The sequence below is a fragment of the Protomyctophum parallelum genome, assembly GCF_964188405.1.
Source record: "Protomyctophum parallelum genome assembly, chromosome: 8".
In the NCBI taxonomy this organism is placed as follows: domain Eukaryota; kingdom Metazoa; phylum Chordata; class Actinopteri; order Myctophiformes; family Myctophidae; genus Protomyctophum; species Protomyctophum parallelum.
In genome coordinates, this window is record NC_139703.1 from 3,117,741 (window position 1) to 3,141,892 (window position 24,152).

At 44.3% G+C, this 24,152-nt stretch overlaps 1 protein-coding gene across 1 annotated transcript in view; it reads left to right on the forward strand.

The window, feature by feature from the left end:
• rassf5 (Ras association domain family member 5) overlaps positions 1-24,152 on the forward strand; it is a 54,974-nt gene that overhangs the window by 19,820 nt on the left and 11,002 nt on the right. Inside the window, exon 2 of the mRNA XM_083772136.1 lies at positions 12,946-13,070. Within this exon, the coding sequence (XP_083628262.1) occupies positions 12,946-13,070 (125 nt within the window). The remainder of the gene's footprint in view (positions 1-12,945; positions 13,071-24,152) is intronic.

Here is a 24,152-nt window from a genome sequence, read left to right on the forward strand (position 1 = left end):
CTCTCAAGACTTGCAGATTGTGCTGTGTGCAGCTCCATCATGGCTTGCAGATTGTGCTGTGTGCAGCTCCATCATGGCTGGTGGTAGCAGGGACTGGGAGGTTGTTGTTGGCACTGCAGCAGTGATGACAGGCTGACAGTTGACACGCATGCAGGGATTAGATGCTCTAAGGGCCACACTGCTGGAAGCTGCACTGCTGCTCGCTCACAGTGCTGTAGAGAGAGAGAGAGAGAGAGAGAGGTGCTGTGCTGACAGAGGCACAATCACAGAGAACAGAGAGGGGGGGGGAGGTCAGCAAAATGGATGGTAGGCTAGTTTTCTTGGCCGTCGCTTGGAGAGAAAATAAAAGCGAAAGAAAGAAAGGGAAGAATGGGTCAGAGTGCTGCTGCTGGGGCATTTCCCCTGGTTCCCTTCCTGTCGAGAACCTCAGGTTTGGGCATGCAGCAGCAGGCCAGGCCAGACCAGACCAGATCAGACCAGGGTACTTTGACGGGCACTAATGTGCCCATCATGGAAAGTACAGTGGAATTGAGAGTCTGTAATGGAGAAGATGTGTGGAGTTTCCTCTCTCTCTCTCTATGCTGTTGTTGGGTGTGGTGGTGGTTGCTGGGTCATTTGATCACGGCCTTCAATGGAACATATTGATCATTTACAATTTAGACATTTAGCGTAAACATCAAAACATAATATAATATGTACATTGAAATTATACAAACAATGGGATGCCAGGTCAACAAATGAACCTGGCGTCTGTCTGTCTCTATAACATGCTTTCTAAATTACATGTTAACCGTGTGCGTGGGTTGTGAAGGCAAGTACTACGCCAGGTTCTACAGGCTAAGGTGGAGTCTGAAGAGGTCAGTCTTCTTCAGATTACTATTGACCCTGCAGGTCCCTGACAGACAGGTTTAATTAGAACACTAACCACTGTAACCAGTGATCCATGGCATAAATAAAGGTGGTCCACATGGGAAAATGTTTAAGAAAATATATGGTTGCTTATTGATTTAAGTATACAGTACATAAGCCCGTTGAATTTAAGAAAAAAGAAACAAATGAAAAAAGAAACATTAGGCGTAGTGAGGGGGGAAAAGCTTAAAAAATTAATTATGACTGTTAAGGGCTTGATACTACTTGTTTGTGTGTGGTTTTGCACACGGTTGTTGTGCAATGACAGATCTAAAATATCACTATGCATCATGCTGCAATACGTTTTTCATTGTAGAAAAACACAGCAGTATAAAAAGGAATGACTGTTATGCCTTCTTAGGCCTACCGTAAGTGTAAGGTATGTATGTATGTACAGTACTGTATGTAGAGTTTAGGGGAAGTGGGGTGGTCATTGTTTGATGCACTTGTCCAGGTTGAGAACCACTGTATTTGAATTGACTAATTGATTGAATACTTTATTCGTCAGAAATGTAAACGGCACGTGCCACAGACATTTAGTCTAAAAGGATAACACAACAAAGTCCTGGGGACTTGTTTCCATTGTGGACCAATGTATTCAATTCATCAACGTAGCATAAAGGATTATTAACACAATAATGCATGTCATCAAGAACACATACGATATATAAAAACGGTAGCAGTGAATGAACCTTTCTATGGGATTCTGTATTATCCTGAAAGGTTTTCTTTTCTTTTAGGCCATTTTTTTTTTAAAGAAACTAGTGAGTCACATCTTTTCATTTAGTGGAGGGCGTCGGGGCATTCCACATGTTGGTGACGGAGTAGTAGAATGAGTATTTGGCCATGCTTTGTTTGTTCTAAATCACGGTCGAACCTCTCTCTAGTGTTGTGGCTGTGGGTGTCGTTCACGTGGGAGAAGTAGTTCGACAGGTATGAGGTAGAGTTCCAAGAATGAGAAGAGTTTCGAGTACATAATGGCCGTGAAACACGTGTACACAATACATACAGTACAACATTGTTACCTTACCTTGCAGATCGGCTATTTTTAGCGTGCAACACTGGCAGGTGCACACAACTGAACTAAAGTATAATAACCAGGCCTTCATGAAGCTGGAGGCATACAGTAAACAGTCATCAGTGTGTGATCATCCAGACAGAGAGGCCATTATGTCTGGAGCCAGGAGACTCTGCTTCTCTTGTTGTCCCAACAGCAGTGATCACAGGTGAGAGACTAGGGATGTCACGGTAGGCTGAGTTGGTCACTCCTCTCCACAACACAGGAGAGAGACCAGGGGACGTCATGGTAGACTGACTGACTGACTGGTCACTCCTCTCCACAACACAGGAGAGAGACCAGGGGACTTCACGGTAGACTGACTGACTGACTGGTCACTCCTCTCCACAACACAGGAGAGAGACCAGGGGACTTCACGGTAGACTGACTGACTGACTGGTCACTGCTCTCCACAACACAGGAGAGAGACATGGGGACTTCACGGTAGACTGACTGACTGACTGACTGGTCACTCCTCTCCACAACACAGGAGAGAGACCAGGGGACGTCACGGTAGACTGACTGACTGACTGACTGGTCACTCCTCTCCACAATACAGGAGAGAGACCATGGGACTTCACGGTAGACTGACTGACTGACTGACTGACTGGTCACTGCTCTCCACAACACAGGAGAGAGACCAGGGGATTTCACGGTAGACTGACTGACTGACTGACTGGTCACTCCTCTCCACAATACAGGAGAGAGACCATGGGACTTCACGGTAGACTGACTGACTGACTGACTGACTGGTCACTGCTCTCCACAACACAGGAGAGAGACCAGGGGACTTCACGGTAGACTGACTGACTGACTGACTGGTCACTGCTCTCCACAACACAGGAGAGAGACCAGGGGATTTCACGGTAGACTGACTGACTGACTGACTGGTCACTCCTCTCCACAACACAGGAGAGAGACCATGGGACTTCACGGTAGACTGACTGACTGACTGGTCACTCCTCTCCACAACACAGGGGACCAGGGGACTTCACGGTAGGCTGAGTTGGTCACTCCTCTCCACAACACAGGAGAGAGACGAACCTCGTCCTCAGTAGGAAGGAAACAAGAGGAGAGCAGTCTCTCCTGTTGTTCCAGTTCGACTGCTTTCTAACGTCAGATAGAGAGAGATAGAGAGAGAAAGAGAGAGACGTGGCATATGATATCAAGATAAGAATAGACATCTAGAATAGACATGTGCGTGACATCATCATACCGCCACTGCCGGCAGCTATGCGGAAACGCAGTACGCGTTTCCGCATAGCTGAAAGAAACAACAGAAAGTTGTTTTTGCCACTCGGTACGAGTGGCAAAAACAACTTTCTGGCCTTGACAAAAGTCCTATCTGATTGCATTGAACTGCGTTAAACGACGTTAAACTCACTTTTCCACTCACTTTATGCATGCACTCTAAGGCTCTATAGTCCATATATATTATATATTCAGGTCATGAAGAAACAGACTAAGATGAAGAAGAAGAAGAAACCTGCACTCTTGAGCGGGTCAAACCGGTTTGACCCGATGAAGAGTGTTGGCTCCAAACGTTGTCATTAAATGACATTGGAGAAGATGAGGTTTATTGTTTATCTTTGTGATCTTTTCTACCCCAGCACCTGAATTAAGTTAAATACTTATTTAATTAGTCTGTTTATACAGTATAGCGTATGTCCTGTAGAGTAGACCAGATCAAAATGTTTGTAAACAAACAGGTATTTCTGGGTAGAATATCTATGATATTTAATGAATATTACTGAATGAATAATACTTTTGATATTTTGAGATTTGAATCCTGAAAAGTCACAGTTTTGGACATATTCACATGAATGAATAAAACAGACAAAAGTGACACACAGCTGGGAATACATTCTGGAGAAAAAACATTAAATGGGATTAATTGATTGATTGAATAGTAATACTTAAGGTACGATTTATACAATGATGCTAAAGGGATCTTTAGCATCATCCCTAAACGTATTTGCCATTTTTTACTATTTAAAAAAACCTTTTAAAATAGTTCAATGATTTTTAACTATTTGGAGCCCATTGACTGCCAAGCACATCATATCGTGTCCCATCGAATCCAACGCTTGCCTTGAATGCCAAGCACGACATATCACGTCATATGGTCTTTTCAGTGGTTTACGCCACAGGGCGCTGTTCACCAACATATGAATGACACCACTAGGTTGTTAAGAGACGGATACAACCGGTAATGAGCCGGAAGTGAAAACTCTGTCTCTCTGTCATCAGATTTATAAAAATAAATGTATCTATAAGATTCCCAGATCGCATTTTTGGTCAAAACAAGCTATATTCAACGGCTCACAACTAAAGAGCCGAACCGAAGAGCGGCGTCATTTCTGGTGTCAAGATTACAAGACTTTTTTTCTGACCAGTTGCAGATTGCAGACTGGACTGGTATAGTTTTGAAGGAGAGTCACACTTTTTGGCTTTATCCCATTCTGACCTGAGATCAGATTCATACGAGGTTTCCGCCGGACACACACTGGTCTGATGAACCCATTCTGACCTGAGATCAGATTCTAAAAATGTCAGTCGCTCTTCGATTTTTCAAAAATAGCAGACCTACAAGCTCGTATCGCGCCACTCGGTGGCGCGATATGAGCTTGTAGATCTGCTATTTTAAATAGCTAAAGCATAACATGATGCTGACACCAAAATGGGTGCCCGGTCAGAATGGCTTTATGGCTGCTGGTTGGTACGGCATTCCATATTTTGGTGGCATAGCAGTAGAACTCCATGCTTGTGCTGTGGTGGGGAGAGCTAAACCATAAGTTACAGATGGAACCGAATGGACCAGCATGGGTCTTTTCAGGTCCGCCTAAGTTAAACACTAAAGATTTTACTGTGTAGATGAAGGGAATTGCTAGTAGCAATATACGGTAATGTATGTCACCTACTTTCAATCTCTCTCTCTCTGCTTAATTGTTTCTCTTGTGTCTCTCTATCTGTCTTCCTCTAGCTGCTCTCTCCTTCTCGTCTTTCCCTCCATGCACTCTACCCCTCGTCCCCTTTCTTTCTCCGCTCTCATCCCCCTGGCAGCTCGTGGAGCCATAAAATCGTCTCGTTTTCTGCATCGGTGTCTGTAACCCAAGACGTTCTCGTGTGTGTGTGTGTGTGTGTGTGAGGGTGTGTGTGTGTGTGTGTGTGTGTGTGTGTGTGTGTGATCAAAAAACGCCCTGTGAGAGTGAGAGCAGCAGAGACAAACAGACAGGGAGAGGGACAACAGACAGACAGACAGACACAGAGTGGAGTTAAGTGAAGTCTCCATGGCTAGCCTGGGGGACGTGAGTGGGTGGTTGTTTTTCTGTCACTGTCTGGTAGAAGAAGAAGAGCGTGTGCTGCGTGTCAGTGATGCGTGGAGGACAGACAAAAGAGACAGAGCGTTAACAGATTTGGAATTGTCTCAGTAAGGTCAGACTGGGGCTTGTCCGTATGGCGGCAGGCAGACAGACAGGCATACAGTATGTTTCCTGGGAAGATATGGAGGGAGGGGGAGACATGTGTCTGTCTACTGGACGTGTGTGTGTGTGTGTGTGTGTGTGTGTGTGGGGGGGGGGGGGGTAGATTAGCGGGGCCATTGGGGGCGAGGATATTAACACACATAAGTCTCTAATGAACCATAAGAGCTCTCTGTCTGAGAGGCATTTACAGAGGGAGTTGCACAGGGGATTAAGTAGGCATCTTTGAGAGGCTTTGGACGACAATCTGACCAGCATCCCCCTCGACCGCTTTGTGATGCCTTACACACACAAACACATAATCCACTGATCGTAATAGGCCTGTACTTATACACGCAGCATAACACACAACCCTCCAACTTAACCCATTTATAGGCCTGACATCTAAATAAATACAAAGTCTTCTGAAAGAATATTATATTCAAAGATGTGTGCCACATTTTCACGATTTTCTCAAGAATAGCAGACCTACAAGCTCGTAGCGCGCCACTTGGTGGCGCACTATGAGCTTGTAGATCTGCTATTTTTCAATAGCTAAAGTATAACATGATGCTTAGTTAAAACACCAAAAGGGGTTCCCAACCAGAATGGGTTTTAGCGGTGACGTGTGTGTGTGTGTGTGTGTGTGTGTGTGTGTGTGTGTGTGTGTGTGTGTGTGTGTGTGTGTGTGTTGGGAGAGACGAGAGAGATTGATAAAGAGCGGGGGAGACGTGCTGCGCTCTGATCGAGACGGATATCTCAATGGTTATTTTTTAAATTAATTAGAAACAAATGGTCCGGATGTTCGCTCGAAAATTCCTGCCGAAGTTCGAGTCCTAAAAAAAGGTCTAGGGTACAACCTTAGTGCGGGTGCGTGTCTGCCTTTGTGGTGCCTGCACACACACATGTTATCAGTGTGAGAATGATGTGGGATGGAAGGCCTTGCCCTCTCCTGTTGACTGCCATGGATTAGGAGTGGGTTTCCATCTTCCACAGGCCCTCCCATGTTCCGCACAGCCTCTCCCAGGCACGGAGTCCCACCTACCCCACCCGCCCGCTCTCACCATGAACTTGAACAAAACACTTTGCGGGGTGAAGGCCGTCATAATTTACGGCGGCTTTCACCCGGGGGCTTACAACTCGTAAGCCCCCACCTACACCCACCCACCTACCCCACCCAACTCTCTCCTCACCTATTTCCACCGATAAGACAGACCTGACTCCCTATATTTGATCTGAGGTGCCGCAGATACCATTGGGTCTGAAGAAGTAGGACAAGTGAATAATGAAGGAGGACAGGACAGGATGGGAGTGTGCATCCTCCTCTCCCTCGCGGGTTTCCTTTTTACACCACTGTTTGGGTTGGCCTCTCTTCTCTCTCTCTCTTTCTTTTTCTCTCTTTCTCTCTGTCAGAGAGAGTCTCTGCGTCTGTCTCTCTCTCTCTCTCTCTGCAGTGAACTCTAATCAGAATGAGTAGAGTGGCTCTTATCTGAACTTTCCTCTTTCCCAGACACGTCGCTCCTGTCAGCACGCTTCCATAACCCTTCCCCCTGGACACAGTATCAACCAGGTCGATTTTGAAGGTGCGGTTTACCAATGGAAATACATAAATTGGCCTCGCTCTGCGCACATTCATATTATGAAAGGCATATCGGCCCGTGTTGAACGCACTCGGCCCGTGTTGAACGCACACACATTTGGCATACCGCGTCCCTGAATATTTTAGCATTGTGGGAGTGTCCATATGTTAATTATTCTCGCTTTGCGCAATTTGCTATTAAGCCCCTTGACCTAAAGACACTCAGCGCATAACGATTAGACGTGGGTCTGACCACCTCATAAACGCAAAAAGCACTGTTTGATTTGACACTTGAGCGGCTCTGGGAAGCTGGTAGAGTGTTGCCATGTCTGTTTATTATAAGCGGCTTATTTTTCTGTAAAGTTGCTTTCTGTGTGATTGCTTTTCTTGTTTCTAAAGTGGTTATTTGGGCTTTTCTCCTAATGTTGTTTAAACCAGTGCAAAACAAGCACATTCCCATGTCAAGGATCCCCAGATGAATGCATTTGCCCAACTAAGGACAGCTAATCCAAAAATTAAATAAAAAGATTACTTTTGAAAATAGCAGATCTATACCAGCTCACAATGCATCACATTAATTCATTAAAACTATGAACTCTGACTGCAGGGGGATATATAATGATCATTATAACAATGTGCAAGAACATATTTAAAAAGAAGGAAGAAATTTATATTTGTGGACAATCAAAATATGTTTTTTTAATTTAATGTGGTGTCATTCAAATTAATCTGGATATGGCAGACTCACTATTTAGAAAATAAAAACATGGCACTTCATTTAAAATAGGTTACAGACCCCTGTTATATGCGCTTATTTTCATAGACCCATTTACTTGTTTCTATGAGACATGGCCGTTTTGCGTCTATTTAAAAAAAATGTTGAGATTAGAAACGGCCATAATTCTTTCATTTCTCAACCTTAAAAATAAATAAAAACATCTCCATAATCCGTGGGAAATGTGCTTTCATATGCTGTATCACACCCGATTCAAGTCTTCTTCAATAAAATGCTACGAGCGAACTCAGCGAAGACCATACCAGGCCACAGCATTACAGCACGCATTCAACTCATTCCTTGACTTGAATGAAATAAAATATAATAAACGTTATTTTACTGGTGTTTTTCAATAGAAACAAATAAAGAGCGTGTGTAGGCTACTGTGTGCAAGTGCAACAGTCACAGTGCATATACATGCATGCACTAGGCTATATTTCTTCCGTGTCGGGATGGTGATTGAGCTCTTCAAGTTCACAGCCCGTTTGGTCTTTCATAAAAAAACGTTGATATTAGCCTATAAACACTCATGGTTCTCTCATTTCTCAACCGTTTTATTAAATGTAAAAATCTCCATATTCCTTAGGAATCTTGCTTTCATTCGCTGTATGGTACATGGTTCTATCGTTATCGAATTAATTAATTACGCATGGATTGGCAATTTGCCAATATGCTGCTATCTACTCGCAATTCCATTCCGATCTGAAAGGTGGGTCTGTTCTTTTGAGGCATAAAGGTGACAGCATGCAGTGCAATAGGAATAATTAACCCAAATGTGACAAAGGCATGTCATGTCTTCTATGGTGCCAGCCTGAAGAAATGTCATACCACGACCCCCAAAGTGCGCATTCCGTATGTGACATCAGCTGACTGGTAAAGAGAATAGTACGGACATGTTGATTGGGTACGTCTCAAACACGCCTTAAACACACCCATGACTAATTCAAGGCCGTTTTGCGCACTCCGGGGGGTGTCAAAAGCGCTTCTTAACATGCCCAAAATTGCAATATGACATACTACACGCCCCCAGATCATAATACTGTAATTAGATTAGTAATATAGAAGTAAGTAACATAGAAGTCCTTAATCGACCCCATCTCTCTCTCTCTCTCTCTCTCTATACCTCACACTCTGCCATTACACGCCTCACATCCCCATATCCTTCTCTATCCATCTCTGCAGTTTTCTCTCTCTCTCTCCCTGTCCTTCTCTATCTCTCTCTGCTGCAGTCCTCTCCGGTTCTTTGTCCGTATCAGGCAACGCTTAGTTAGCTCCACTTGAACAAGCATGATACAATATAAAAATACATTGTTATGTAGGCTATATTCCATGCAGATATAGAATACATACAGTTATGTATAGGCTACATTCCATGCAGATATAGGATACACTATGTAGGCTATAATTCTGTGTTGACATACAGTACATGCAGCTATCCTGCAGCATCCTTGCTTCTCTGCACTGGATGCCTGTGTGAATTGTAATTCATTTGAAGAATCTGCTGATGCCATTTAAAGCATTCCAGTTGGGCTGAGCAATATCATCGTCTCAGCATGCATGTCCAATATTTGCAATGCAAAGTATGCAATCAATGTAAGGCAAATTGGGCCCATCGGTCATCTGAACAACTTTTACGGCTTAATATATATACCAGTAAAAAAAAATGTAAATTGTTTTGTCACAACACAGAAGTCTTCTGTGATCATCTGAATCCTTTCTGGATACCACTTCCTATTACCCAGTCACAGTCGATGACTCAGACCCCTTAGTTTAGGAGTTTAAATAAAGGGCATTAATATTCATATCAGGGACTTTAGCCTGGATTCACTGAGTTGATACGTAAGTGTTAACTGAATACAGTTCTGCCATTTTTGTGTGAACACAAGCACTGCAATGTCATTCTTTTACCAATGTTAATCAGCCAGGGGCCCTCATGGTGGTGGTTGTTGTTCCCAAAACACACCTCATTATTCTGGGTGATCCGGCCCTTGTGGCCTGGGCCCCTGGGTGATCAGGCCTTTTCTGTATGGGTGATCAGGCCCTTGCAGCCAGGGCCCTGTATAGCTTTGAAACACTCACAATAAGTCAGTATCAACTTTTGAATCACTCATGGGACTACCTACTTTCATGCAAAGCCCATGTCGTAGTACTTATTTATCCAATACATTCTTTTAGTCTCCCTTTAGCTCACAGACTATCGTCTTTTTAGCTTATGTTTAGGCTAATTGCTTTCCTGTTGTTTTTTTTTTCTTCATCTTGTACTGTAAAGCACTTTCGTAACCTTGTTTGGAAAAGCGCAGTGCGAAAAATAAAGTTTATTAGGCTATACGATTGTCATTAAATGGCTGCATATTGAAGCACGTACAGTTTGAGCTCGACATCGGGACTGCATGGGCTTGTTGCCTTGGTTACCATGCTGGTTGCTGAGTGAGTACAAGGGCAATCGGTGGCGTCCCTCTGTTATGGACACACACACATGCACGCACACACCCACGCGCGTGCACAGACGTCAGGATTAGGGTTATGGTGGCTACAGCTATGTAACCTATATTTCTTTTCAATACTGTATAAGCCTTACTGAAAAAGATCACTGGACCTTTTTTAAGGATATAGCTGAACAGAAGCCCCTATAGGCAGTGTAGTGTAATAGGCTCTAATGCAGCATGACATCGCGTTGCAGGTTTGATTCCCGAGCCCGGCGTCGGTGACCTTTGAGCGTGTCACTCCTAGTTTCTCTCTCCCTATTTACTGTCGCTTTCCACTGTACAACTATCCAAATAAAGGCAGAAAAGCCAACGAAATATCTGTAAAGAGGAAGGAAAAGAAAGACACAAGACCGCCTACCAGTTTCGACCGATGTAGGTCTTCCTCAGAGCTTGACATATTTCTTATTTTAAGAATAAGGGGCCGTCCACGTATTTTTTTTTAATAGTGTTGAATTTAAATGAACTGACATAGATCACAGTGTGCTTTCCTCTTTATAAAGCCACAAACAGAGGCGTGACTCATAGTTTCCCCATCTGTCTGTTTGTCTGGATCCAAGCCCTTTCTTTCTCATGTTTTTTAACCACTTTAGCCCAGTTTTTATTCTTCAGTGTTACAGTACACGGCCGTCCACAATAGCCAACCTATATAAGCTCACCGCGTTGCAATGGTGACTCGTCGTGTGAGCGTGTAGATGGCTATCTTTCCGGGAAAAGAAGACTTGAGAGACTACTAGAGCAGTTGGAGGATTGTGTTGTATTTCAGGGGGGGGAATATGGTCCCAGAGTGAGGCCACAATAAACTACACAGAGCATAAACAGACCAAGAAATGTCATGTGTGGTTCCTGCTAAAAGAACAAAGATGCTTACTTTGGGACGTTTTGGGGAAAATACCCATGAACTATTCTAAACTGGACCGCTCTTTCCCTGCTGTAGAGAGGATTGCATTGGAGATCACTCAGACCTTTTTGGGTTGAAAGGCTCCGTTTCTGTTTGTCCCTTAAGCATGCTACGTGGAGCAGTGAACTGTTGGTGTGACATGCTCTGCAGACTGTGATAACAATATAATACTATTAAGCTCAAATAAAGGGTACAAAAGTAAACGGGTAAAATAAATAAAAGAGTAAAAACAACCAAATGGATATACAGAATTTACAGTATACAGACGTGTGCTCTGTGAAAATAAAAACAATTAAGTGAGAGAACAGCCAGCACACAATAAAGGTGGCGCGCTACGAGCTTGTAGGTCTGCTATTTTTGAAAAATCGAAGAACGACTGACATAGAAACATGGCTTTTTCAGAAATCTGTCAGGATGTAGAAGACATTTTTTTTATCTGATCTCAGGTCAAAATGGGTTAAAGGTTGAAGAATGAACAGAATATGACAGCTACCTGAATAATATATGGTACTAAAGGAAATATCTACTATAATGCAAGTGCAAGGTACATGCCAGGTACAAAGTACAGCAGTGCCACCTAGTGGATTTAGTGTCTTGTAATTGATTGATAATCCCAAAGATGTGTTTAGATGGTTGTTGCATCTTGACATAAACTGCTTCTAGTAGTTATAGGATGGGTAAATGCAGAGTACACATTTCACATATGTAAAAATTACACAAATATACAGTGACAAAATAACACCCCAAGGAGTGTGCACTATTCACCATATTCACACGCAGCCATGCTATTAAGTTAATGTCTATTCTAATTTGATGTGTTGTATTTTAGCTGGCTTCTTCCCTTCCTTGCATTGTATTTTTGTTTTTTGATATGTTATTGTCTATTTTTTGTACTAAGTGCTAAACCTTAAACCTAAACCTGAACCCCTAAACGGAACCTCGAAATCTCTAATCGTAACCCCAGCCTGATATCTTTTCCTAATTATAAAGCCTTATGTAAAAAATATGTTATCATTATAAAACAACGATTTTTCTTGTGAGGACCAGGAAAATGATCTTCACAATGTATATTTTTCAAGTGCCACCAATCTACCATACTCGTTGGGACATTTAAGTATAGTAATGCAAGAACACAGTCAACACACACATACACTACATTGGCTGTTTGGACTGTGTAGCCTGTGAGCTGTGAGTCTCTCAGCAACCACTAGGTGGAGCTGGCTTGATGTGGCTGTAAAGTGGCTGTGGCTCTAGTGTGTGACACATAGATCAAGGACCCCCAAATTGACACCAATTAGCCCGCGGACCCCCATTTGAAAAGATATGCCAAGGACCCCCATAAGAGCAGATTTTTACGGCTCTAGCAGTGATTCTCAACCCGTTTAATTTCAAGGACCCCCAGTTTGACATGCATTAGTCTACGGACCCCCATTGAATGGAATTTCTATCTCTGGGACCCCCAATTTATATTGTAAAATCAATGTTAATTTAACCCTGATTTTGTACACTCTCAGAGTTACAGAGCCATAAGGGTCTATTTGGTTCCAAACTATCATTTAGCTGGGGCCTGGGGGACCCCCTGGAACTCCTTCAAGGACCCCTGGGGATCCCCGGACCCCACTTTGGGAACCACTGACATAGATAACATCTCTGCACCCAAAGGAGTGTAACAGGACGGTAGAAACTTGAACGGTGTGGTGTGCAATTGAGTTGCTTTTCACCGATTGGTTGTTCCTCATTTGTGCACAAGTCTGATTGGTTGCATTTCTCTGTCCGTCAGACTGCAGTTACACCTGCCACCTGGAGTGTGAGAGCCGGGTTCAGCTGGACTGCAACCAGAGGGACAGTGAGCCCAGGGGAACTCCATCTCCCAGAAGCCACCGCTCCACGGGCCCTCAACACAAGGTGAGGATTCTGAACACTATAATGATAAAGTCTGTTGAACCAGTTGAACCAGGTAAAGAGTATCAATCCTAAAGCAGTACTTGCCGAGATGCTTCAGCCACACCTTATACTTTCAGTGCCATTAGCACTTGCGTGTCTAAGAGGTCAGCTTGAACGATTTTTCGATTATCTTTCCTCATATCTTGCTCTCAAAGGTTTCCCCTTCCGTCACTTTTTCTAAATATTTGAGGAACAGGAAACGGCTTACCCAGCTGAGATGTGCAGTGGGAACCACTTGTTTTGCTTAAACCTGTTCCGTCAACCACTGCTTGCCAATTTGGATGTCGTGCTCATCGACATGCGTTTGCGAGCCCATCGGCTGCTCAGTGCAGGCAAAGCACACCTACTTTGTTATCAAGATTTAAAAAGTCATGCATATTATGTGCAAGCCTTGCATTATATGCATGATTTATAAGGTCATTGAGTGAACCAAAATAAGCACTCCTCTCAAAATGTGGCTTGACAAGACACAACACACTTATTATCTTCACGATTTGCAACGTAATAGCAAAATGGCCGCCGGGTGAATGTGGGATGGTAAATGGTGCATTTATATAGCGCCTTTATCCAAGGTGCTTTACATAGATTGTGCATTACATTCACGCACACATTCACACACCGATGGCGGCGGAAAACATGCAAAGCACCAACCAGCACATCAGGAGCAATTAGGGTTCAGAGTCTTGCTCAAGGACACTTCGACACTAACTCTGGGGGAGCCCGGGTTCGAACTGGCAACCTTGCAGTTACCATCCAGCCACTCTACCCCTGAGCCACCGCCGCCCCAATTTGACATTGGCATTGGCGGGTCCAGCTCAGTGGCTTTGTGGTTAGCGTGTGTGCCCTGAGACTGAGAGGTTGGGGGTTCAATCGCTGGCCACGTCATGCCAAAGACTAAATGGCACCCAAACGTCCCTGTGACATACCTGTCATCTCCAGGGGGTGTACTGTACTTGTACATCAATCTGCCTCACGCTACAGAAACAGGAGATAGGCTGCGCCCTATACCCTATTGCAAGTCTTACTGGCCTATGTGGGGATACAGTGTCGGTATGTCTCGCACCCGTCTGTTACATAACAGCTCTTTTTGGGTTCTCTGCCGGTTATTTTTCCACTTCCTCTCCTGCCTACTTGTGCATGCATTTATTCACTCGTTTTCTTTTTGGTTAACAGAATGTCCCTCCGGCAGATTCGCTGACTGACTCAAATTAGCTTGGGCCCCCCCCCAATGCTTCCCCATTAATATCCTTCACTCTTCAGTGCTCTCTGCTCTGCCTACTACTCTCCCCTCACCCTCTCTGTATGGTTCACTCTGCTTTTCCCCCGTTAACATATTAGGCTTGTTTTCTTTTTTTTCCCTTTCATTTCATTAGCAATAGAGAGAGAAAGAGACAGAAGCTGCTGTCCTAGTTTCCTAGGCTTCAATCATAGCAGCTGAGCACTGGACTAATTAGCTCCCATCCACTTAGAAGTAGGGTTTTTCACTCCGGGAAACAATGGACAGCTCTGAGCTTCGCTCTGCTGTGTATAGTAGTAGTCTCCAGTCTCCACACAGTAACATTCATAATAGTGTTACTCTGTATGTAACTGAGAGTATAAAAAATAGACCCATACACTCTGGATTTGATTTGATTATGAATTTTAAGAACTGTAATGTTCAGCTCTCTCATCTCCTCGCGGCCTAATAGCCGTAGTACACAGCCTTTTTGATTGATTGATTGAAATATTTATTAACAGTTTGTAGAATTTACAGTACATTTTAAGCACAAACTCAATACAAAGACTGTTAACTGTGAGTGGACGACCCAATTAAGCATTACACTTGTTTACAACAGGGTCCACATTGTTCAATTCATCAAAACATTTAGAGACATACAAATAGACACTTCTATACCTGCCTACTATACTCATTGCTGGTATTCCTGTAGCCTCTAGAACAGGGGTGGCCACACTTTGTTTTACTTGTCTTGAACGCTGCAACTTGAGGGCTGCATTTAAAATGGCCAACTCAACAAGATCTATACCCACCAAAAAATAGTTAGATCTACTCGCCTGAAAATAGTTAATTAAAATTGTAAACAAAGTATTGCATTGAATGTTTCAGCTGACAGGTACCTTTTTATGTCAATCAATCAAATTGATTGGCACAAAACTGCCAAAACAACGGTTACCTATACAGTAATATCACTGATCAGTGTACTTGGATCCTTATTTGGGCAAGGCTGTCACGGAACTGTGTGGGCGTTGCTTGTCTTGTCGTCATAGTGACATCACAGTGATGAGTTGCAGTTGGTTCAATTTGTACACTCTCTGAGTTACAGTCCAATAAGGATCCATTTGGTTCCAAACTATCATTTAGCTGGGGACCCCCTGGGACCCCCTCAAGGACCCCTGGGGGGAGCCCGCTGGCCTAGTGGTCCAGGCGCATGCCACATATAGGCTTTGGCCTGACAGCGTGTCGCGTGTTCGAGTCCCGTTCATGTCTCTCCCCTTCTCCCTCTCCCTCTCTCCTGTCTATCTTCACTTGATACTATCAATAAAGGCAGAAAAGCCAAAAGCAAATCTTAAAAAAAAAAAAGGACCCCTGGGGGTCCACTGCTGTAGATGTCTGTAGTAGAGACGGGGTGGGGAAATCATATTCCACTGTGATACAACTGTTGTTTAAATCACTTATTTTGGACGGCCTCTTTCACAACACTGCTGCCTACTCCGCTCATTATTTTCCTCCGTATATATTCGACTTATGTCCACACAGTATCTAGATTCTTCTTTATCACTGCAATGGTAGCTCTGTTCTACTTATTGTGCAGTTGAAAGGAATTGTCCTGAAGTCTGTATGTCCATATAAAAAAAGAGAGAGTTGATAATGCCTTTCTGATTATCGCCTGTGACTGCTGCCTTGTTGGCTGACTAATGGCTGTCCATGATCCTATTGATGAGATGAGAACCGGTATATCCTTAAGGACTTCCTCTGTCTTCCCCCTCTCTCTGTCTTCCCCCTCTCTCTGTCTCTCTCTCTCTCTCTCTTTCTCTCTCTCTCATATGTGCACTCTCTCTCTCCTTCTCTAATAGCCTTTTTGTGCACACCGCAGCAGGAATTGATCCCCCTTTCGCTAATAATACAACCTCATGCGCGCGCGCACGCACGCACACACACACACACACACACACACACACACACACACACACACACACACACACGTGCATGCGCACATACTGGACAATCCATAAGCACAGACCCAGACACACACACACAGTCACACACGCAGCAATCCCAATAAGGTGGACTGGGGTTTCATCGACTAAAGGAGGCGTGTAGTGTAGGTCAGTGTGCTAGCGCTTGTCACCTCTCCCCCAGCTCTCTTCCATCTCTCATGATGATGGACGCAGTGATGGATCTGAGGGCAGAAAGAAGAAAGCTGCAGGTCATCTGTCTTCTTCAGATGACCTCAACCTGACATGCCCTGACTGATGGACGCAAAACGGCACGCAGACGCACAATATGTGACAGACAATATGTGACTGTCTCAGACTCATAACCGCAAAGCATCCTGCATGGAGCAGGAGGTCAGTCTGTTGCTCTCCCCAGGTTGGCAGAGGGAGTATAGAGCCCAGGATTACATTAGATAATTGGCACTGGGTGGAAAAAATGTGGTTACAAAATCGTGGGATAAAAATGTATTATAATGTAGTAATAATCGCCGAGCAAGTGTTGTGCATATAGGATCTTTTGAACTACGTCTCAATGTGGCGCGTTGTGAGCTTGATTATTACATAATTTGTGTTGGAATAAGTTTTAACGAGATGACAAAACTGTTACAACATACCATATACAGTACCAGTAAGCACTCTCTCTTTCACACACACATAGATGGAAATAGATTATGTTGCAGCCAGTCTTAGCCGTGACATTAGCAGCTTTCAGATGATGGGTGGGGGGGGGGGGCAGTCGCAGGGGTCAGAGGGCACAAAGTGGGGTTAGTAAAAGGTTAGGGGTCTCGGCCATCTCTAACCCGAGAGGACAATCGCACAATATGCTGTTAATCTCGTTTCAAACAGTGTGTAACACACACATACACACGCATGCGCGCGTGTGTGCGTGTGTGCACACACACACACACACACACACACAGTGGTCTCAGTGCAGGTGTCTTCAATGTCTTTCAGGCCAATAGGACCCCTTAGCTGAGAGAGACCGCCACTTCATATTGGATTCGTAAATGTGTGTTTTCAGACATTTCAACCACGTAAACCCACAATACTTTGTAAACTTGGTCTGCTCTTTTTTTCTCCTATACTGCACCAACAAACCTCTTCGCTGAAAATACAAGCTCACAAACGTGAACGCAGACGTGCTGTGACCTTATCTCCGGGGACCCCCTGTAGATCCTGCACCCCCCCGCAGAAGACCCCTGCCTTAATGCATTCGTTATACTGTATTTGCATAGCCTCAGTATAGCAGCATGTTAGTCCCTATGGTGGACACACGCATCCATATGCATGACTCTGATGGTGAAGTCAAGTCACCAGTGACCAGAACCCTGCAGGAGACCCAACAGTAGCAGCAGAGCACCGGCCACGTCACTCTGCTTTTCTGCAGCAAAAAAACCCAGAGTCCTCATTTAACTGGTGGAGTGTTAAACATTGACCGTTATTATACAGCCCCCCACGCCGTTGCCAATCAGATGCTCTTATGCAAAACTGGAGCTCTCTCACTCATCAAAACTGGAGCTCTCTCACTCATCACTGGTGCAACACACTTGCCCCCCCCTCTCGCTTGCTCAGCTTCTCTCTGTAAGAGGAAGTGGCTGCGCTCTGCAGGGTGCAGTACTAGCTCACAGGAAGAGAGAGAGAGAGAGAGAGAGAGAGAGAAGGGAGGGGGAGAGTGTTTGTGGTTTGTGCGCCTCAGCAAAGAGCTCGCAGGCTGATAACACACTCAACCACAGATGGTTGAGAGAGTGAGGGAGAGTGCACAAAACGCCTGCAAATACAGAGAGAGAGGGGGAGAGAGAGAGAGAGAGAGGCTGTGTGGGAGGCAATCTGTCTCTAGCAGTGCTGCCAAAGCCAATAGGATTTCAAACACAGAGGAGGAAGACAAGAAGTGAGACGCAAAAAGTCTTCTCTTCCACACAACGTCTACAGCAGTCAGCGAAGGAGAGAGTCAAGCAGAGGCTGTGAGGATGAGGATGAGGAAGGTGTACGACAGATAGACGTCTCACCAGCTGGTCCCTCTACTGTGAAGAAGAACAAGGAGAAGGATCTTATTGTGTACTGTACATGTGGCGGTGAACACGTGTGCGCTTAAGCTTGTATGTGTGTTTGTGGGTTAATGGGCAGGTGCTCTCAGGTGACCAGGGCTTAACTTGAAACCCAGCTGTAATCTGACCCTGTGACAGCTGGCGTGTGTCCCATTTGTGCTTGTTTGAACTGGACAGTCGGATGCTTTTGTGCTGTGAGCAGGCAGGTTGAAAAGCCTTTTCCTTTTCAGCCGTGTGTATTCGCGTCATCGTATGTGTTCACATGCACATAATATGAGGCGCATGTGTGTGTATTAACCACCACGCACACACACGGACAGACGGCAGGAGGAAGTGACGCCATACACGCTCGCTCTCAAATTTCCTGGTCCCTCTCCGGTGGCATCGCCGAGACCTGAGTCTGAGCCAGCCTTCACCTGTCTCACCCCTCGTCGGCGGGGCCTCGCACTACCTGGATGCATCGGCCGAGGGACCCTGAAACTCTCCGGACACTTGGGGGACAGTGAGCTGTAACTTCTTATGTGCCGTCGTGACCGTGGCTCTGTCTGTCTGGCTCTCTCGTCGTCTGGCCTCTCTCCGAGGGGAACATAAGCGTGATAGTATCACGCTGCTTAAAGCTGTCGACGTGCTGCTCTCTGGTGCCGTGCCGGTGCCAGAGGCCGGCCCCCTGAAGCTCTCCCCCATGACCGTGAACACGGCGGAGACGCCCTCCATGACCAGCAGCAACAGCATGAGCAGCGGATACTGCAGCCTGGACGAGGAGAGCGACGACTTCACCTTCTTCACGGCCAAGACCTCCTTCTTCCAAAAGGCCAAACAACACACTGCTGCTAGTGCTATAAAGGTACGGCACCGCGCTTGTATAGGTCGCTGTGATGGGTTGGGATGCGTGGGACAACTCAGGTGATTCCAGTGTTTAACTTGACAGTTGGTGTGTGTTGGGGGGGGGGGGGGGGGGTCGGTGGAACAAGTTGTTTCAAGATTGAACGTTGTGCCGTGAAAGCAGAAGTGTCGAGACAGGAAGCGGCACTGAGGAAGTGGTGTGTGAATGGGCCTGTGATGTTTGTTTGGTTTCACGTTTGTGACCGTCTTGTCTCCTGTTGCAACAACGATCAGCCTGTCCTGTCCTGTCCTGTCCAGCCTCATTAACCAGAGGTCCGTCAGACAACCTTTTTCATTGGCTGTTTGATCATACAGTAACTATATTCTGAAAGTCGTGGCGACTGAACCACACTAGTGTGATGTTGACCTGATGCTTTTCTCTCTTGTGAAAAACATAGGAAAGTAAGCAAATGGATATATCTTTTAAAACTTTTGGCCTATAATGACATTCCCAAAATAGGAATCAATTAATGGATTATGTCATAACATTTAGTTTTGTATCATCTATTAAATCCATTTAGTTTGATGAACTGCTTAGTTTGCACCCCCAGAAGAACCCGTATTCTGGGCTGTAGTCATGGAGTGGTGTAACAACAACAGTCATCATAGAGGTGTAATCATTCCATGCAATGTAACAGCAGATGTGCTAAGAGGGTATAATCATTCCATACAATGGACAGCACAGGTACTATTGGGAAGCTGTTAACATGACTATTGTTGTGCCCTTGTAGCTGCGTAGGAGCCTTGTTCACTAGATTGCGTGGGAGAGGTTTCCGTAGTAACAAGGCTGGTAGTTTACGTGTGTGTGTGTGTGTGTGTGTGTGTGTGTGTGTGTGTGTGTGTGTGTGTGTGTGTGTGTGTGTGTGTGTGTGTGTGTGTGTGTGTGTGTGTGTGTGTGTGTGTGTGTGTGTGTGTGTGTGTGTTTGTGTGGGCTAGCAAATGTAGCAAGCCCTTATTTCCAGTTACCGTAGCAACTGATAAGTCCCAGTTATTCTATTCTGAAATATGAAATATGATGTAGTGTCAGTACAGCCACTCACACACACACACACACACACACACACACACACACACACACACGCCTAACTTTGTGAACTACGGTAGATGGAGCATGTGTGTGTGCATCACATTGGGAGCTTATAGATTGTCTATTTCAAATACTCTTGGTACATATTTTGACGTTTTCTAAATATTTTAACACCACAAATCTTGTACGAGAGTCCCGGGCACAACATCTTTGGTTGAGAACCATTTCTCTAGACTAGAGTGACAAGCATTAAGGTTTATATACAGCTAATAACAACGAGGGAATCTTTACACTAAAAAGCAAAAGCCTTCAACCTTGTGTGTTCCAACGATCCAGTGTAGTTATTATTCACGCGTTTCTTTATTTTTCTTTGTATTCATTTTTCATGAAACCACACAAACAAAAACATGTTGCCGGACATCATCTTATATAACATAAAAAGACAAAATATTTGCACCCAATTGGAGTTTTGATCTCGTTTCTCTTTTCTTTTTCGTACATCCTGTTTCACTTTTTTCATCCCACTTATTATGATACCTTCTCCATAAACATATATTGATGAATACATACATGAATATGCATGCCACGGGTACAGCATCATGACCAGACCAGTTATCTAGAATACACAGACAATACGGGAACTCGGGAGTAAAATAGCCTTTATTTAATTAAAAGGCAGCTGCCGACATGGTTCGACCATGAAAGGTCTTCAGCAGGGAGAAGAATTGAGAGAATGAAGACCTTTCATGGTCGAAACATGACGGCAGTTGCCTTTTAATTAAATAAAGGCTCTTTTTACTCCTGAGTGCCCGCATCGTCTGTTGTTCTTTTTTTTTCTATGTCTTGATCTCGTTTGATCCGTGTGAGCACCTTTTGCATTTTGTATAGTCATCTTTTCACAAGCTGTGAGCTCCTGGTTACTCCTGTTTTAATTGTTAACTTATTGTCCCATTTGTTCTAAAACAAATCTCTCCTTCTCAACTCTTTTCATTGGTTAAATATTCATAAAACCCACTGACACACTTAACCACTCTCAAGCTGCTGTCCTTATTCTGCCCATGGTGTTATTGTAGGCAGAAACGTTCTAAAGTAACTAATACAGCAGAGCTTGTGTGGATCAGCTGCCTTTTTTTTGCTACATTGTGCAGCGTTGTCATACGACAAAGTACAACACATTGCATTTCTGAAGAAAATACATTAAAAAAGAAAAATCTCACCCGTGTGAAGTGAGGGGCGCTCTTATCATCATCCATTCATTGTCATTCATTGTACGGTACATCATCCATTCATTGTCAATGGGAATTTGTGTAGGATAAAAATAGACGATTTGCTTGTCTACATATGACGTAAACTCTGCATTCATTGTCAATGTCATTTAATGTTTATGTTAGAAAAATCGACACTATAGCTAAAGAATATGAAATATATGGATATACAAGGTTTCTGCCCGACAGTGACAATGATGCGTAACCTCAGCCCATTTCAAAGTACGCGTCGTCTCCTCCTGACAGTGCCATCGGTGTCCTGTTTTTGAGTGAGCGACGTCACTAAATAATTGACCGACAGGCTGGCTGCTCAGCCACAGTGAGGAGTTTGTCTTGCCAGGGTTGTTGTTGACGTCACAGAAAGGTGCATTGGGGTGATGAGCTATGTCTGGTTTGCAAAGTGGAAGGAACTGGCTGGCTGATGGGGGGGGGGGGGGGGAGTTCAGTGGAGTGGTATTATTATCCTTACTTGGGTCCATTTTTACACTCTACATTTATATCCTGGGTTTTCACTATAGTGTGCCTAATGGATTTGGTGAGTGTGCTAAAAGGGAATTTCTTTCTCCCATGCTGGGTTTGTTGGGTTTGAATATGAAAAGCAGATATGCAAACAGAACTCTGAGCTGCCCTCTGCATGTCTGAGTAACGTACTTTATCCAGTCGTATCTCTTGAGAGTGTACTGTATATGTAACCATCTGAGAGGATGAACATGCAACCAAATGGACCCATTTGGTACATTTCTGTCGACTCACTCCGTGTCTCAGAGGAGAGCTGGGCACAGTTCATAAACCTCCCTATAGTGCCTACCGGTGACATCATCCGTAGGCATTTTTGGTCATTTCAAACATGTTTTTTGAGCAGTGCTAGCTGCTAACCGCTCCAACAGTGCATTTGGGACAGACCGACTTCAAACCTTAATGAATTTAACGACTACAGACCTTAATGAAATTAACTTGTCAAAGGCATCGCTCACTTCACAGAAGTTCACACAGGGTGTGATTTTCATTCTTTTTTTTTTAAGCATTTTGAACAATAGCTTCTATTTCAGCATTCTACATTTCCTGGAAGAGAAGGGCTATAGTTTCCATTAGCTTGGAATTGCCACTGATGACGTTGCTAGGTGGGTTTCTGAACTGTCCACCAATGAAAAGACAGGCATTAGTGGTAAATGGTGCATTTATATAGCCTCTTTATCCAAGGCGCTTTACATAGAGACATTGAACTGGCAACCTTGCGGTTACCATCCGGCCACTCTACCCCTGAGCAGAGTGTAGACTAGGAGAGAGCCACCGCCGCCGTGAGGATAAATGATCTGAAGATAAGGTTGAATGAATGAAGTCGTCTGTTCCAGTGAGGGCGCGAACACTCAGGACTTATTTATAATACCAGTGGACACATTTATAAGAACAATGTCACAAAGTACATCGCCACCTCTATTTATCCATGCATGCATGCATATAAACACTTCTGTTTGCACATGACACATGCATAGTTGTGTACACATGTATATGCACATACTGGTATATGCAATACATACACTCTATTTATACACACGATGCATGCACTTATACACTAGGTAAGGTAAGGTAATTTTATGTATAGAGCGCCTTTCAAAACAACCGTTACAAGGTGCTGTACAAAGTAAAATAATAAAATATAACACATACAGTATACAGTATGCACCACCTCTAGTTGTGCACACAAGCATGCACCTACTGTATATGCACCTCAGCACAGCAGCAGGGGAACAGCTCCTCTTTTCTTTATGAATTATTTCCAGAGCTAAGCTTTTGCTCCAGATAAGCCAGACAGCTTAAATGTCGCGTTTGTGCGTGTGCGCGCGCGCGCGCGTGTGTGTGTGTGTGCGCATGTGCATGTGCACGTGCACGTGCGTGCAAGCGTGTAATTGTGTGGAGCCGTGGGCTTGCACACTCTTTTTCACTGGTGCATTGCAAATGAATGAATGAAATGCCATACAACATAGGGTTTCCTTACAATATGGTGCGCGCACACTCTCACACACACACACACACACACACACACACACACACACACACACGCGTGCGCGCGCTTCTATCACTTAACTCTTGACCCACTAACAGCACTGACCTAGTGAACACACTGTATTAGCTCTGTCTGTCTCTCTCTCTCTCTCTCTCTCTCTCTCTCTGTGTGTCTCTCGCTCAATTCAGTTCAAAAGAGCTTCATTGGCATGAGAAAGCATACGTACAGTATAGTGTACATTGCCAAAGCAAAAGTGGAGCAAAAACAATCTAAACAAAACAATGTATCATGTATGTTCAATTAAAGGTGAATACAGAAATGTGGAAAAAGAGAGCAGCTGTGTTACATTGCAACTTAGAGGGAAGACTATCTTACAGAACTATAAAATCATTGTCTACATCCATATAGGAAAGGTTCTCTTAATAATAAATAAAGAAAACCGTTGACGGCAGCATTTCAATGTTTTGCCTTCACTTTATTTGGTATAAAACCTTCGCGACAAATGGCAGCAATTCTCTGTTCATGTGTACAGTATTTCTCGGTACCGGGACATCTGGTGTAAACACAGTGCAGGGGTTACACACAATGATGTGTAGTCTCTCTCTC